Source organism: Mauremys mutica, chromosome 12 (genome assembly GCF_020497125.1).
Source record: "Mauremys mutica isolate MM-2020 ecotype Southern chromosome 12, ASM2049712v1, whole genome shotgun sequence".
In the NCBI taxonomy this organism is placed as follows: Eukaryota; Metazoa; Chordata; order Testudines; family Geoemydidae; genus Mauremys; species Mauremys mutica.
Genome location: NC_059083.1, coordinates 7,439,710 through 7,456,717, shown reverse-complemented (window position 1 = coordinate 7,456,717; position 17,008 = coordinate 7,439,710). Strand labels below are relative to the sequence as shown.

General features: G+C 43.7%; 1 protein-coding gene across 2 annotated transcripts in view; it reads right to left on the bottom strand.

The window, feature by feature from the left end:
- LOC123347049 (C-type lectin domain family 2 member B-like) overlaps window positions 1–12,814 on the bottom strand; it is a 67,828-nt gene extending 55,014 nt beyond the window's left edge. For both annotated transcript variants that reach the window (XM_044984481.1, XM_044984477.1), the window contains exon 1: window positions 12,742–12,814. In XM_044984481.1, the coding sequence (XP_044840416.1) occupies window positions 12,742–12,759 (18 nt within the window). In that variant the 5' untranslated portion in view covers window positions 12,760–12,814. The remainder of the gene's footprint in view (window positions 1–12,741) is intronic.
- Window positions 12,815–17,008: the final 4,194 nt, after the last annotated feature.

Genomic DNA, 17,008 nt, shown 5'->3' with positions numbered 1-17,008 from the left:
ATTTTTGTTTACTGCCCGTAACCTGTCCATGACTTTTATTAAAAATATCCATGACTAAAACATAGTCTTAGTTATAGTAAAGTAAAAAAGTGACCACGTTATAAATACCATCTTTGTGTTCACTAGTATACGCCCTTGGTAACTTTTATATTAGGACACTGCATAGATTAGAAGGGTGGGGAATGGCCTACAAAGACTTTCATGTAGAGGGCAATTCCAGCTGCACTTCAGGAAGTCAGGTGATTGGGGGATCAGCTAGGGAGGCTTTCACCCCTCAGACAGGTAAAGCTCCATGCAATTTTCCCCCTTGTTCTCACACTCAGGTGCCCTGCCTGCCCTTTCTATAATCACTCCCAAGAACCCAGTCCGTGCCATCACAAATCAGACAGTTCTGCTGCCCTTCTCCTTCCAATCCCTGAACTCAGCCTGGGAATTCATTTACATCAAGTGGGAGTTCATCAGAGGCATTGGGAATCACCCCATCTTGGTGTATATGTTGGACAACTGCACTGGGACCGCCCACAACTGGTGGGAGAGAACCTGCCAGCTGACTAAGGAGGTGGCAAAGAAATATCAGCAGCGGGCAGACATCTGCCAGAATGCTACGTTGGTGATACGGGACGTGCAGGCAGCAGATGCCGGGATGTACCTGGTAACAGTACGAACCCTGGATGTATGGGCCAATGCGACAGTGAACCTGATGGTGACTGAAGGTATCAAAGGATTAGGGGCGAGATAGAGTATCTGTGTAATAAGGAGATTGAAGTTGGAAATGGCTTGGGGGAAGTGAGGAAATGAAGAGAGAAGGGAAGCGGGGAGGAGTGGATGGTAAGAGAAGAAAACGGAGGAGAGAAAGGATGCAATGCAATGAGAAAAAGAGAAGGTAGAATAGAGAAGATGAGTAAAAAGTGGGATTGGACGTGGCAGAGGAGACAGGGAGGCTGATGGGGCAGAAAGGAGAGAGAGGAAGTGGAGGAGTCCGAGATGGTGTGGTGTACTCATATTTCACTGTAACTATGAAACTCTGGCAACAGCAGTGCTCGAATCTTCAGACAAAAGAAATGATACCATGATAAATTGCTCAGACTGCCCGAGGCTGAGGCGAGGTGGTGCAGTACAGGGGCAAGGAGAAACACATTTGCAGACATACAACAGGAGAGGTGGGCTAAGGCGAGTTGAGGAAGACTAACAAATGTTACAAGAAAACCCTATCACAGACAGCAGCAGTGTGTATATGCTGCAGTGCTAGGTCTTCATGTTATATATGTTTAGTAAACATGGTTATTCTTTGGACCTCATCATGCCCATGGTGTTCCTTCACACTGTATTATGTGCACTTTTTGAAAAGCAAAAGGCCCAACAACTGATGACTTAGTGTGGGACACCACCCAGTTCCTATACGCTACTCTTTTAACAGCTATACATTAGCCACAGAGAAAGATTAACCCAGAGGATCCAGCAAGATTATCCCCTTCATATGCCCACAACCCATTCCTGATTCACCGTGCGCTGAAGTGACACTCTTAGAGAGCTGAAGCTGTATAGTTTAATGAGATTCATTTACACCTATTACCTTCTCGACTTTTTGTGGTGATCTCACCTCTCCTTATTTGCAGGAAAATTTGCCTGGAAAAGCCTCAGCCCCATTAACACTATCCGTATGGTCTTTGCCTGCCTGGTTCTCTGCATTTTGGCACTGATAGTTAGAGAGGTGAGTGATTGCTGCTGCCATCTTTCCATCCCCAGCAAAACATGTTGGAAGAGATCAGAGGAGACGTATGATGGAGGGGAGCCCATTGGATGTTGTAAGGAATGAGTGTGTGAGTCCACTGCCCCCTAAGGCTTATATCAAGTTAGAACACAACCTTGAGAAGTCATGTGAACTATCAAAATTTTGATCACAACATTGCAGTCATTAATCTGATTCCTTCCGTGTCTGTTAGAACTTGATGTGATTTATCTAGAGAAGACAAACCCTTGGTGACTAGGACTCTATCTTAACCATGAACTGTGTTGGCATGTGTGCAAGTGACACATCAATTCCCCCTGAATTAAAGGGGCAGGGGAGATGCTCAGACACTGTGGTGATGGGAGTCAATCTAAGAATCAGGCTGTTTGGCTGGAGATAGATTGAGAAATTAAGAGGATGGGAGTGGGGGACATCCTAAAGAGAAAGGGCTTAAGGTTTATCTGGTGACAGAAGTGTCATTCAAGACAGGCTGCCAATCACTTGGACATAGATTACAGGTTTGATAGTCAAACATAACTGATAGTATTTCTTCCCTTCTGCAGTATATTCATGCATCAGGCAGCAACATCGCTCAGTGTGAGGAGACACTGGGTCCACCTGAGACGCCAGATGGAGGTGCACCCCTGGTTGGGGCCACACAACACATAATTGTTGTTTCATCTACTTCAGCTTCCTTCCACGGACAATGACCAGCACCAAATGCTTCAGAGAGAGGAGGAAAATGCTTATAGTGCACCGTGTATGATTATTTCTTTACTTCCTGCTTGCAGCCAATCTATCATTTAAAGTCCTGAAGCTGGAGTTATCCATATATCATGAAACGAGGTTGGCATAGACATGTTATTTCCCCTCGTTTTATTCAGCCTTTTAAAAAACCTTCCCACAGTATTTGATTCTTTAACCTCCTACTGCAGCAAGTTCCACAGATCAACCCACACGTGTGGGAGTTATATCCTTGTTACATTTAATTTTAGGATGAATATAATCTCCTCTTCTCCTGTGTTCTACTTGTAATTGAAAAAAAAAAAACATCTTTCCATCATGGTCAAGTCAGGAAAGATTTGAGCAGGTGAAGGGAAGGAGAAAACTTCTTTTAAAAAAATCACAGCAATTGTTAATCCCCTGGTTAAGCTTTCACATTGTATAATGAAGTGAATCAGCAGTGTCATTTGAGGGGTCTCTCTTGAAAGGGAATGAAATGGGAACAGAGACCCAAATCAAGTCAATCTCCTGGCCCAAGAAGGAAACAATTGTGAAGATAGAGCCACAATGGCCAGAATCGGGGTAAATGCATTGGACAATCAGATGCTGGAGTAAAGCCTCTTTTCTTATATCAGAGATCTAATGTAAGCTCTGATGGGAGACCCTGGCTAGTCAGCTCTCACATCCTTGTTTCCATCCACAGGTCTATATGTGCTTGTCCTGCAGGTGGAAAAACCTAAAGGCTGACTATGAGAACGTGGTCCCAAAGGGTAAACGCTAAAGATACCAAGGCCTCCTGGGCCAAAGGAGGCCTGGAGAGTGGGGCTCAAGACATTTCTCTGGTTTGTTGATTGGTATTCCTCTGTTAGGTGGCACCCAAGTGTCCTGTTTGCCTTGTTCCAGTATCTGCATAATGGCTCCTTGGGTGCCCTATTGTTGCAGTGCCCTCTAGTGCAGGGTTTCTTAATCCGTGGATTGGGACCCAAAATTGGGGTGCCGGAATGTTTCAAAGGGTCATGTGGCAGCTCCTGTCCCCCGGGGCTGGCTGGGCTCACCTCTCTGCTCCAGGCACTGCCACATCTGGAGTACCCGCACCACTCAGGTTAGACCCAGCTGTCATAACGATGGGAGCCTGGGTTGGCCAAATATAAGTGAGTGGCACTGAAGGCCGAGATCACAACTCCACTCACACAAACTTGGTCCAGTCAGGGGCACAGGGCTAAAAATGAGTGGCACTGCAGCCCTGGAAATTGCGATACCCAGAGCGGAGAGCCAAGACCAGCTAGCCACACGGCACAGGAGCTGCCAGAGCTGCCACTGTGGAGTGAGTGCCGGGCAGGACCCAATTCCCCTGTGGGGAAGGATCTGACAGAAACCACCCCAGGGCCTCCAGCTCCATCCCCAGGCTATTTAATGGGTTGCGACAGGCCATAAACATTTACAAATGGGTCTTGAGCCCAAAACAGCTAAAAAACACTGTCTAGTGGTTATGTAGCTATTTCTTAGTGCATGTGAGTTTTGTTGTCTTCCACCAGATATATTACCATTTCAGCACTCTCAGCTGGCACTGGGATATTATTTCTTTCTCTCAAAGGCACAGAAGGGAGCAAAGTGATTAAAGAAAAAGAGAGAAATTCATATTGCTGACAGGGTGAGGCATGATGAAGGCAAATCCCAAACTTCCACTCTTAACGAGAGATTGGAAAGTACCATATCAAGTTCCCTGAAGACACAAGAGAAGAAACTACCCATATTTTTGTTTTTTTTTGTTTCAAGTCAGCAAGTAAAGGACACTGACGTCAGCAACCACTATTTCTGCATTTAGGGCTTTTAAAATACACCCAAAGATTTTCCAAGTTGAAAGGATCAGAATTAAGGAAGGCAAGGGACAGAGATTAATCTTTCTCCTTGAAAGCCAGGAGGCAGAGTTCATAGCTGTATTCAGGATTCCAAGATCTCTCCTGTTACAATGACTAGAATCTTACTTCTCTGCACCCTTATAGGTGAGTATTGTTGCGTAGGAAGCTACAATGCTCCTGGAGTGAAGCCATGTGGAGAGGTGGGAGGAGGACAAGTGGCGACACGAAGAATATGGTTACACAGCAGCAGTGAAAATGGGGAAGGATTTATTGTTAATGTAAATAAATATTAGTTAAATTCTATTGCGCCATTTATCTAGGAACTGGCATATCAGACTCTATCTCGGGTTGGCAACCTTTCAGAAGTGGTGTGCCGAGTCTTCATTTATTCACTCTGATTTAAGGTTTTGCATGCCAGTAATACATTTGAACATTTTTCTATAAGTCTATTATATATAACTAAACTATTGTTGTATGTAAAGTAAATAAGGTTTTTAAAATGTTTAAGAAGCTTCATTTAAAATTAAACTAAAATGCAGAGCCCCCCGGACCGGTGGCCAGGACCCGGGCAGTGTGAGTGCCACTGAAAATCAGCTCGTGTGCCACCTTTGGTACATGTGGCATAGGTTGCCTAGCCCTGCTCTATCTAATCCCATACGTATGTCTGGTAGTATCCAGCATTTGAAGAAATCCCCCTTGCTGCATCTGGCCAAAGCTGTAAATAGGGATTGAAGGGGATCCTGTCCGATTTCTGCCAGTGACTGGTTAACACCCTGATCACCTTACTGCTGGGGCTTGAAAAAATTGCCCAAGGACTAAGCCCAGTAGCCAGGGTGAGAAATACTGGACCCATCCCTCCCACTGCAATTTAAAGGGGTTCTGAAGTTGTGCACTGTATTCAACAGTAACATATTGTTATTCAACATTCTATTTAATAAATTTTATAGAGTGTAATTTATTGTCTCACCTTTGTTTAACCATCTTTTCTACTGGGCTTTATTCCTCTTTTTCTCTCCTATAATAAAGTACTATGTATCATTTCTTGAATGGTCTAGTGTCTTTTTCCTTCACTCTTCTGCATCCTTTATCTCTCTGGTTTCCCTTTCTCTACATTAAAAAAACAACAACAACGAGGAGTCCTTGTGGCACGTTAGAGACTAACATATTTATTTGAACATAAGCTTTCGTGAGCTAGAACTCACTTCATCAGATGCATGGAGTGGAAAATACAGTATCAGGTATAAATACACAGCACATGAAAAGGTAGGAGTTGCCTTACCAAGTAGGGGGTCAGTCTAACGAGACAATTCAATTAACAGTAGGATACCAAGGGAGGAAAAATCACTTTTGTTGTGGTAATGACGGTGGCCCAATTCAAACAGTTGACAAGAAGGTGTCAGTAACAGTAGGGGGAAATTACTATGGAGAAATTAGTTTGTGTAATGACTCATCCACTCCCAGTCTTTATTCAGGCCTAATTTGATGGTGTCCAGTTTGCAAATTAATTCCAGTTCTGCAGTTTCATGTTGGAGTCTGTTTTTGAAGTTTTTTTGTTGAAGAATTGCCACTTTTAGGTCTGCTATTGAGTGACCATGGAGACTGAAGTGTTCTCCTACTGGGTTTTGAATGTTAAAATTCCTGCTGTCAGATTTGTGTCCATTTATTCTTTTGTGTAGAGACTATTCGATTTGACCAATGTACATTGGCTAATTAAGGTGTGGTTCCCTGTAGACTAGGGAAGGCTACTACAGGATAATTGAAGCACCTGTAGCCAAATAAGACCCTGTCAGGAACCTAATGTGATACAGCATGCTAATTAAGATGTGATTCCCTGTAGGCCAGCTGAAGCACCTATTGACAATTAAGGCCCTGCAGGGAACCCAATACACACACACAGCCCCTCATCAGACAGGCAGTGTGGAGTGAGGGAGGAGAGAGAACTAGAGCTTGGAGGTGTGCTGCTGAGATTTGAGAGACCAGAGAATTGGAGGAAGGGAGACCCTGTCCCCAGCATCAAGGATTGAGGGTAACCCTACCTGGGAGGAAGGGGGTAAGAAACCTGCAGGATTATGATGAGGGTTTGGGGCTCAGACCCCTTCCCTGTTTCCCTTCTCTACCACTTTCCTGGTCACTAGCAGGGCCCTTGGTGACCCACCATACTAACACTGGCCATTTTGTCACACCATCCACGCATTCATTCACATAGAGGGAGGGGTTGGAAATTTGACTAGATACCTAGGAACCGGAGTATTAAATGGACAAGAAAAAGACTGGAGACCCACTGATCACAGCAATACTGCTGCTGCAGGAAGCCAAAACCAGGCTGTCCCCAGCTTTTGGGAAAGTCTACCCGGGAGCTGTCCCTGGATCTAGGTCAGAGGCTCATCTTTTATATCAGCCTCCAGCTAGTAGGTGCCTGATAAATGCAAAGGGCCCTCGTCATAATCCACAGTTTGAGCATTTTCAGTGTCTAAAATTATATATGCTGCTGCACAAAGACATGTCTCCAGCCAAATAATAGCAACAGCAAAGTCTTTTTGGCAATGGGAATTAAAGTGCAATTGGGATCAGAAAAGCTATGGTTTATCAATGACATTTCATTAGCTGCCACTATGCATAGGCAGCGGCGACTCTAGGCACCAGCGCTCCAAGCATGTATCTGGGGTGGCAAGCCGCAGGGGGCACCCTACTGGTCCCTGCGAGGGCGGCAGTCAGGCAGCCTTCGGCGGCATGCCTGCGGGAGGTCCGCTGGTCCTGCAGATTTGGCGGGGATTCAGCGGCGGGTACCCCGAAGCTGTAGGACTGGCAGACCTCCTGCAGGCTTGCCACCAAATCTGTGGGACTGGGGACCTCCCGCAGGCATGCTGCTGAAGGCAACCTGCCTGCCGTGCTTGGGGCGACAAAATAGCTAGAGCCGCTCCTGTGCATAGGACTAGCTGCCTGAGACAGACTCACAGTGTGTGGCTGCTGGAGCCATCCGAGCATGAAGCCAACTGGATGGTTTGCAGGGGAGTTGTGTTTGTTTCAGCTGGCCCTGGTTTTTAGGGGAGATCAATCTGGCATCTTAGAGAAGATGCTGATGTTCCCTTTAAACCTCCCTGTTCTCTTTCCCATGCAGACACCACAGCGGCGCTGTCTGTATTTACACTGCAGAACCCAATCTGGGTTTCCCCTGGCCAGACTGCTGTCCTGCCCATCTCCCTCCAATTTGCAAACCCGGCGTGGGAGTTCTACCATGTCAAGTGGTATTTCAAGACAGGGAATCGTCCCATCCTGGTCTACATGGTGGACAGCTGCACAAGCTCCCTTGAGTCACAGGAGCGCACCTGCCAGCACAGCATGGAACTGGCAGATTTTTATCAGCAGCGGGCAACTCTCTGCTTCCACAATGCTTCCCTGGTGCTCCTGGGTGTGCAGCCTGAGGATGCTGGGATGTACCGGGTAAAAGTGCAAGGCTTAGATGTCTCAGCAGATGCAACAGTGAACCTGACAGTGGTGGAAGGTAAATATTGGACAAGGGGGCCGTGCAGTGTTGGACAATTAGATTGGAAGAGGAAGGAGAGAGGTGGGACTTGCCACAGTTTACATGGTATCGGAGGGGGGTGGAGGTGAATGGAAGAGAAAGTAGAAAAATAGAGGGGAAGGGAAGGAAGAAAAGAATGAAAAGGATAGAGAGAGAAAGAAGCCAGTGAAGGGATGGAAAGAGGGAAAGGGAGGAAAGGAGTAGGAAAAATAGAGGTTCAAAGGGAGCGGGAGGTGTAAATTTAATAGAGAAGTGTAAATTTCACAGGAAGGAAGATGGGAAGCCAGTGTAGGGTCTCAGGTAAGAAAGGAGACATGGTGGCAGTATGGAGGAAAGGAAGATGACTTGGGCTGAAAACTTTTGGAGGAAGATTGGATATTGAGAGAAATCCACAAGTTTACTTGGTGAAGATAAAAAGAGGGAGGGGGATTTAAGGAATTATTAAAGATGCTACTCTTATTCTCGCTCCACTTTCCCAGTCCTGCTTTCCCTTCTGATCGTCAATGTTTGTGGGTTGTTCTTTGCATCTCCTGGGGTGCATAATGATGGCAATGACAACTCAATGTGCTCAACGACAGCCAGGGACACACTGGGCGTTATGTACCCTACACTCAGTGACTTCCTCTTTCTCTCCCTACATCGCCTTTCTTTGAGTTCTGATTCAATGTGAGATACACACAAGGACCTACTGCTGGGTAATTTAAAGATACAGTGAAATGACTCAAAGAAACTTCTCTCTCTCTTTTTTGTGGTTGGACCACCAGACTTATCTGGAGGAAGAGCAAAGGGGAAGGGAAACTGCATGATGTCCAGTGCCACCCAGCTAGGAGTAGCTTTCCTGGCTTTCTGCCTGTTAGAGCGGTTAGTCAGAGAGGTAAGTGATTGCTGCTGTTTTCTCTCTGGTTTTCCAGTCCTTAGTGAGATACAGTAGAAGGGATCCAAAGAGTACATGAAGTGTGCAGGTGCCATAGGTGTATTGGTATCAAGCCCTCTTGCCTGGGAGGCATATTAAATCAGTTTTATGCATCAGGACCCTGGATTTTTAGAAGCAAGGAATCTGGATTTATTCAGTACTGCTTACTCCCACTACCTATATCCAAGCCCTCTCAGCATCACTGTACCCTGGTCCATTACTGCCCTCCATTGCAAGTGTATGCACATTGTTTAATAGACCCCATTGAATCAGAGACCTAGTTATTTTGGATGAGTTTGGCATCTCTATTTTGTTTAGATTAGGGCCTGACCCATGCTCATGTTACCATGGGAGAGATCTGAATTCAAGTCAGGTTCAGAGCATCTGGACTGCAGAGACCTGGGGGCGCTACTACCAAGCTGCTTATCTTGGGGTAAGGGAGGGAGCTCCACCCTCCTTTGACTGCAGCTCTCTTCTGCTAGAAGGGTTCACCCCTCTGCAAGGCTGTGACGGGAAGTGGGGAATTAAAAGAAGAGGAGAGAATTCCCCCAAAGGGGAATGATGTTGGTTAATCTAGCGAGAAGCGTGAATATCGGGGGACTCTGCCATCTCTCGCACAGGCCCTGACACAGATCAGAGAAGGAAGTGTCCAAACACACATTGTATGTTAGGTGGCTACATGTATCTGATAATTGTTCTGCTCTCCACCAGTCTGTAAATATGCCAAGCCGTGATTCATTCCAGTGTGCATCAAAGAATGGTTCCTGATCAGAGCATCAAGTAACTTTAGATAGAGTTTCACTCCTGGCAGAACCTGCATAGCTAATGACCATGGAAACATCTAGTCCAATGTCCAGATTCTGAAAGTTGGCAAAACCAGCATCTCCAGAAGAAGGAAAATGTCTATAATGCACTTAGGCAAATTTCCATATGTGGTGTATAGGAGAAGGGATCCCTAGCATACTTGTTGGAAACATAAAATAGCATTTTCTTCATGTCTGCAACAATCACCTTATGTCCTGAAAGTGGTGGAATTGATTATCCTGGCTTGTGCCTAGTTACAGATGTCACTGATTATATAACGGATTACACAGACACCAAGATTGCTGATGCTTCACAACTACCTATGATTAGCTTCTCACGCAAGCATCTTGACATTCCCTGTTTTCCCTTATGCGTGGAACAAATAGATAAATGCAGCCTCCTTCAGATAGCTCCTCAAAATCCATCTCTATCATGCCTTTAAGAAATCAACTAATTAAAGATCATTTGATGGGCATGTGGGGTGAATTGGCACTTTAGCTGTTTATGATAATAGTTTTATGTCTTAACATGTATCTATGTATATAATTGTATATATTTGATTGCATATGCTCACCTATATTTTTCCTATGTCACTTGTCTTCTTAGACTACAAACTCTTAAGGGCTGGGAGAATGTCTTTATATATGTTTACACAGCACCTACCACAATGGGGTTCAATCCTGTCAGAGACACCTGGTCATTATATTAATATGAACATTAAATAATAATATTAGTAACCTGTGGCAACAGTGACTTAGTCTACTGTATGTATGTGGAAGGAGAGTTTCTTTGGATCAACTTCAAATGTACTAGCCAAGAATTTCTTTCCACAAGTGATGCTGAAGTATCAGTATCAATTAATGTTTTACTTATGCTAATAAAAGATATACCTTCTACTACCAGCAGTCACTAAATATCCATACTAACACTAGCAAACTATCAGAAATCTCCCATCTGAAGGGTGAATGGAAAACCTGCTAACCCTCAGGACACTGGCTTCTTCTAAGGGCTTGGGATGTTGAATGGATAAAGAGCACTAGTCTGGGTATCAGGGTGGGTTTTGAGCAGGTGGGACTCTTGGCTGGAGTCAGCCCAGACTGATCCCACTTCCTTATTTTCAGAAACGCCCCTCTCCCTTGTATCTGCATTCCCCATGACAAAAAGCACTCCCATGTAGCATCCTAAGAAATAGAAGTGTGGAGGTGGGCAATCTGGGAACAGGTTGTGACGGGTTGGATCACAGAAACCCCCTTGGGAACTGCCAGCTGCCAAGACTACTTCTGCCCCTGCTTTCCCTGCCAGCTCGGGAATACAGCACCCTGTCTTGTTGAGCCAGACACACCTGTCTGCTCCAGCACAGACCCAGGGTCTGAACCACATGCCCCAAAGCTGCAGACTTAACTGAAAACAGCTTACAGAAGTGTTCCTGTCTTTAACACTCAGATGCCCAACTCCCAACGGGGTCCAAACCCCAAATAAATCTACTTTACGCTGTATAAAGCCTGTTTATAGGGTAAACTCAAATTGTTCACCCTCTATAACCCTGATAGAGAGATATGCACAGCTGTTTGCCCCCCCCCCAGGTATTAATACATACTCTGGGTTAATTAATAAGTGATTTTATTAAGTACAGAAAATAGGATTTAAGTGGTTCCAAGTAGTAACAGACAGAACAAAGTGAATTACCAAGTAAAATAAAATAAAACACGCAAATCTAAGTGTAATACAGTAATAAAACTGAATACAGATAAAATCTCACCCTAAGAGATGCTTCTATAAGTTTCTTTCACAGACTGGACACCTTCCTAGTCTGGACACAATCCTTTCCCCCCGTACAGCCCTTGTTCCAGCTCAGGTGTTAGCTAGGGGGATTTCTCATGATGGCCGCCCCCTTTGTTCTCTTCCACCCATTTATATATCTTTTGCATAAGGAGGGAATCCTTTGTCCCTCTGGGTTCCCACCCCTCCTTCTCAATGGAAAAGCACCAGGTTAAAGATGGATTCCAGTTCAGGTGACATGATCACATGTCACTGTAAGACTTCATTACCCACTTGCCGGTATACAGGGAGACTTACCAGTAAAACAGAGCCATCTACAGACACTTGTCCTGGTTAATGGGAGTCCTCAAGATTCCAAACCACCATTAATGACGCACACTTTGCATAGTTACAATAGGCCCTCAGAGTTATATTTCATATTTCTAGTTTCAGATACAAGAGTGATACATTTATACAAATAGGATGACCACACTCAGTAGATTATAAGCTTTGTAATGATACCTTACAAGAGACATTTTTCACGAAGCATATTTCAGTTACATTATATTCAAACTCATTAGCATATTTTCATAAAATCATATAGAGTGCAATGTCACACATATTTAGGGTTAACTAGCAGGTAGCTGATTATATTGCAATGGGAGAGGTAGACAGTAAAATGGAGGGAACTAGCAGAGAGGAGAAGTGAGATTCTTTCAAGATCCAGGGTTTTCTGAAGGAAGATGAGATGACTTGATTTTAAAGCTGGTTGCTGCTGGTGCTCTATCCATAGCAGTGAAAGGTTCATATTTAGGTATGTATGTGAGTGTGTGGGGGAAAGAGAAGTTAGCAGTTTGCGTTCCAGCCTATAGGGGAGCCTATGGTTGAACCTGAACTTATAACATGAGTTAAAAGATGAGTTGCCCTGTTTTCCCTGTTATTGTAGTCTAAATTAGTTTACACGGTTTAGCTAATCTGAATTAGGAATGCGCTTTTTTTTTTTTTTGGCTGAATTTCAGATATAGCCAGAAAGAGATTGATGGAAGGTGGGGGAAAGGCTGCAGATGGTCTGAGGATACTTCTCTACAGCAGTTGAGAGGGTGATTCCCATCTTGGGTACACGTATATACACTAGCTCTGCTCAAGGGAGCAGACTGATAATAGCAGTGTTGCTATGGCAGAATGGGTGGCGGCTTAGGCTAGCCACCTGAGTATTATCCCGCCCAACCCTCTGTGTATGTACGTGGGTGGCTAGCCTGAACTACACTGGCTACACTGCTATTATTTTTAGTGCACTAGCTCATGTATGTTTGGCCAAACTGCGAATCACTCTCCCAGCTGCTGTGTAGACATACCCTAGGAGTGCAACTGTGTGTAGATCTACTTCTCACAGACCCAACACCTCTTGATGCCGGTAAGGAGCTGTACTCACCTCCCTTGCCTGGTGCATTATCAGAGCCGGATGTCAGCAACTGCAGTGAGGACAGGTTCCAGTTTGTATACCTGAAAGAGATCAAAAATGGAGAAATTAAATACACTTTGCTGAAATCCTTCTATTAGGCCAAATTCTGAAGTCCATGCTTAGTATCTATTTAAACCGTATTTATTCCAAATTCCCATTGCACTCAGTGGAACTACTCATGTGTGTAAAGTTACTCATTTGCATAAATGGATTCAAGATCAAGACTTACTGAAAAATATTGATCTAAAATCCCCTGATTTTGCTCAGTTTCTTTCAGTCTCACATTTTAGTGATATAACTTTACTGATATAAAATCTGCTCAAATTTCCCCTCTTTTTCTCTGTAATTATCAAATATTGATCTAAAACCACCCTGAATATTGTTCCATTTTCCTCTAAGGTTTTGTATACACAGAAACACTCAGGTAAGTTAATCCATTGTGAAAGTTAATTCAGATTAAGTACACCTTATTAAACCCCTGTTAGGAGCTCTTATTCAGAATTAAAATAACTTTAATTCAGTTTACTTAACATTGGAAGTGAATTAAGCTAAAGGCACTCTAATTCTGTGTAAGAGCATCCATGTGACTGTATAATGTGGTTTAACTAATCCACTTTAAATTCACACTGTTTGGATCAATTTTCCTGACTGTCTCTGTGTAAACAAACCCTAATTAATGAATATTGTTATAAAATTCCCCCACTATGGGGTTTCCTTCCCCCACCCCCCATTTTTGATTATAGCCAGTTTGAAACAGTTGGCCTGAATCATTATCCCACGTAGAGCGTAGAAGCTGCCCCCTGCCTATCTGTGTTAGCTGCTGCCCACTCCCACCTGCCAGAGCCCAGTCTGGTTTCAACTTCCCTTCCCTTCTGCTGTTCAAGCAGCATCACCCCCAGCTCCCTGTGTGAATGGTTGCTGAAGAGGACTTAATAGTGACCTAAAATCCCTCAGATTTGTCCTCTGTTGTGTATTTGGTTGAGGATATAACAGCCTCTTTCCTTTTAATTATTCAACACTGATTTACAATTCCTCATATTTTGCCCCATACTTGCATTATTGAATATTGATCTAAAATCCCTTCTGATGTTGAGTTCCCCCACCCTACCCATTTTCAAATACTGGCATAAAAGCCCCTCACATTTTGCTCTGTTCCAATTTTCAAATATAGATAAAAATCCCTTCTATTTTGAAGCAATTCCCCTCCTCCAACACTAAAATGTAGCCACTTCTGCTTTTCAAGGGAAACCACTGCCATGAATTATTGCCTCACACTGTGGAGGAGGGGGACTAGTGGGGGTTAAACCCTCCCCTGTTCATTTTCTCCTCAGATTAAACCTTTTTTCTCTCTCATTCTCAAAGTGCTAAATCACCTGCCTGAACCCTATCTTTGAGCTGCTGTGCTGCCTTATCACAACTGTCCCAGAAACTGAGAAATTAAATTCCTTCCTTTTCATTAAACTGAGGGGATTTTCTTTCACATGATCAAATATTGATATAAAATCCTCTCAGATGTGATCCTTTCCTTCTTAACATTGAACACTTATTTAAAGTCTCTCAGATTTTTCCCCACTCTCTGTAATTATAAAATGATCAAAATTTCCCTCAGATGTCGACACTTTTCTATTTTTAACTATCATCCTAAAACCCACTCACCTTTTTCCTCTTTTCTCTGTAATACAAAAAATAGATAGCGTAGCAACTTTTTCCCTTTTCCATTACTAAGTCCATCTACTTCTGCTTTTGGCAGAAAACAGCTGGCCTGAAGCATTTCCCCACATAGTGGATGTGGAAATGATGAGTTAAATTATCTATGATCAACTGTCACATCAGATTAAACCCCTTCTTCTCCTCTAATTCTCAGTTACTGATCTGAAATCCTTTCTGTTTGGCCTCTTTTCAATCTAATTTAGAAAAACTCATCAAAATGCCCTCAGATTTTGCCCTTTTTCTCACTAGTAATTAAATATTGACATAAAATCACCTCAGATTTGATCCCTTTGCTCTCTAATCCTTGAATGTTGATATTAAACCCTGTTAAAATTCACTTTTCTCACAAATTCTTTAATGCTATATAAAATGCTCTTACAGTTGGTCCCTTTTTCTCTCTGTTGAATAGCAATATAAAATCCCCTAAATTGGGGGGATTTTTTCCCTTCTAATTTAACCTGAAGCCACTTGACTTAGTTTTGGAGGGAAACAATGCCTCGGAGTCATTATTTCACAGGGTGGTGCAGGAGCAGAGGGATTAAATTCCCCTGTGATCAATTTTGCCCTCATGTACCAATGTGTTTGCTGATTAAAGCCACTTGCCCACTATTTAACATTCAACAAGCCTAACAGCATTCACCCTCCAGCTGGTGATGCACCCAGTGAAGCCTGCCTACTCCAACCCCATCTCCTAACTGCCAACCAACTGCCCTATCTCCCCTGCTACCCTTGCCCAACTGTCATGGAACCTTCCAGCACAGTCTGGTACCAACGTCCCCTCCCAATCATTTGTGAATGGCTGGCAAAGGGGAAATTTTCTCTATCATTACTGAATATTGGTGTGAAATCCCCTCAAATTTCACCCCATTTTTCCCCTAATTCTCATTCCACTTATATTTTGCCTTGGTTTCTCACTGATTATCAAAACAAACACAAATGTCAATGATTATCAAGTTGGTATATTAAGTCCCCTGGGATTTATCTCCATTCCTTTCTGCTTATCAAACACGGTCATACATTTTCCTCTGTAATTGTCCTGTTTCTTGCAAAACCTGGAATATTGGTATAAAGTACTTTCAGATTTTTCTTGTTCTCTCTCTAGTTGGATAGTGATAAAAAAATCATGTAAGACTTGGTTCCTACCCCCCTCTAATTCTTTAATATTGTAATTAAACCCCATTAAACATTGTTCCTTTTCTCCCTGCATTTTCAAATACCGACCTAAACTCCCCTCTTTTTTTCTCCTTTTCTCTCTAATTGTCATATATTTATTTATATAAAACTCCCCTAGTTTTGTCTTTTTTCCTAATTATTCAGAATCAATCTCAAATCCCCTCAGATTGCCTACATCCTGTCTAAAAAATGAATATTGATATAAAATCTCCTCAGTTTCCGCTCCCCACCCCTCTCAAAAGGCAGCTGGGAGGTTGTCATTTGTCTTGGGAGAACAAAGAACAAGCTGTAAAAATCAGCTTGAAATAAATGACCTGAACTGATGTTTCTACCCATTTATCTCCAGGAGATGGCAGTCATTGTATATTGTAGATCTTCCTTTAGACTAGCTTCCAGTGACGGGGTCGGGGAGGGGATATATTTGGTCAAAGAATGGGGAGGGGCTGGGGGGAGTGGGGCTCTCTCTGGTCCTTACACGGAACTTTTTAAAAAGAGAGACTAAAATTCTTTGGCCCACGAGATCAGACTAGACGATCTAATGGTTCTTTCTGCCCTTAAACTCTATGACATACTCTATGACAACCTCAGAATGGAGGTTGTTTGTTATGCTAAAATGTTCATAACTCTGAACAAAACGTTGTGGTTGTTCTTTCAAAAGTTTGCAACTGAACATTGATTTAATACAGCTTTGAAACTTGACTGTGCAGAGGAAAAATGCTGTTTTCCCTTTATTTTTTTAGTAGTTTACATTTAACACAGCACTGTGCTGTATTTGGTTTTGGTGTTTTATTTTGTTTTTGTCTCTGCTGCTGATTGCGTACATCCGGTTCCAAATGAGGCATGTGGTTGACTGGTTTCCGCAGCATGATCCTTCCTGCACTTTTCTGCAGCAGGGTAAGGAAGACCTCCCTTTATTGGGAGTGGGGGTGAGGAGTCTCTTTAACAGTCAGAGAAGGGAGGTCTCTAAATGGGGATGGAGTGAAAGATGGGACAAGGGGCTGGAAGTAGGAGTGGGTAGGAAAGGTTTCTAGCCGTTCAGAGACTGCCTCCTGCTTGCTTCTGAGTCAACTCAGACCAAAAATGAAAAAAACAGGAACAAATAATTCACTCTGGATAGAAACCAAAATACATCCAGGCTATTAACTCCTGGCTCTAGCTCAGAGGCTAGGGCATTGCTCTAATAAATCAGAGGCAGTACTGGGTTTACAATGGCACCAGAGGCGCCCTGGCACCGGGCCCATGCTCAACAGGGGCCCGTCAGCCAGCTGGGCACTGCACTTCACCTGTGCTGCCAGCCGAGGGCCCACCGCAGGCTGGCTCCTCTCCTCTCCAGCCCCTTCTGGGTGCTGCTCTC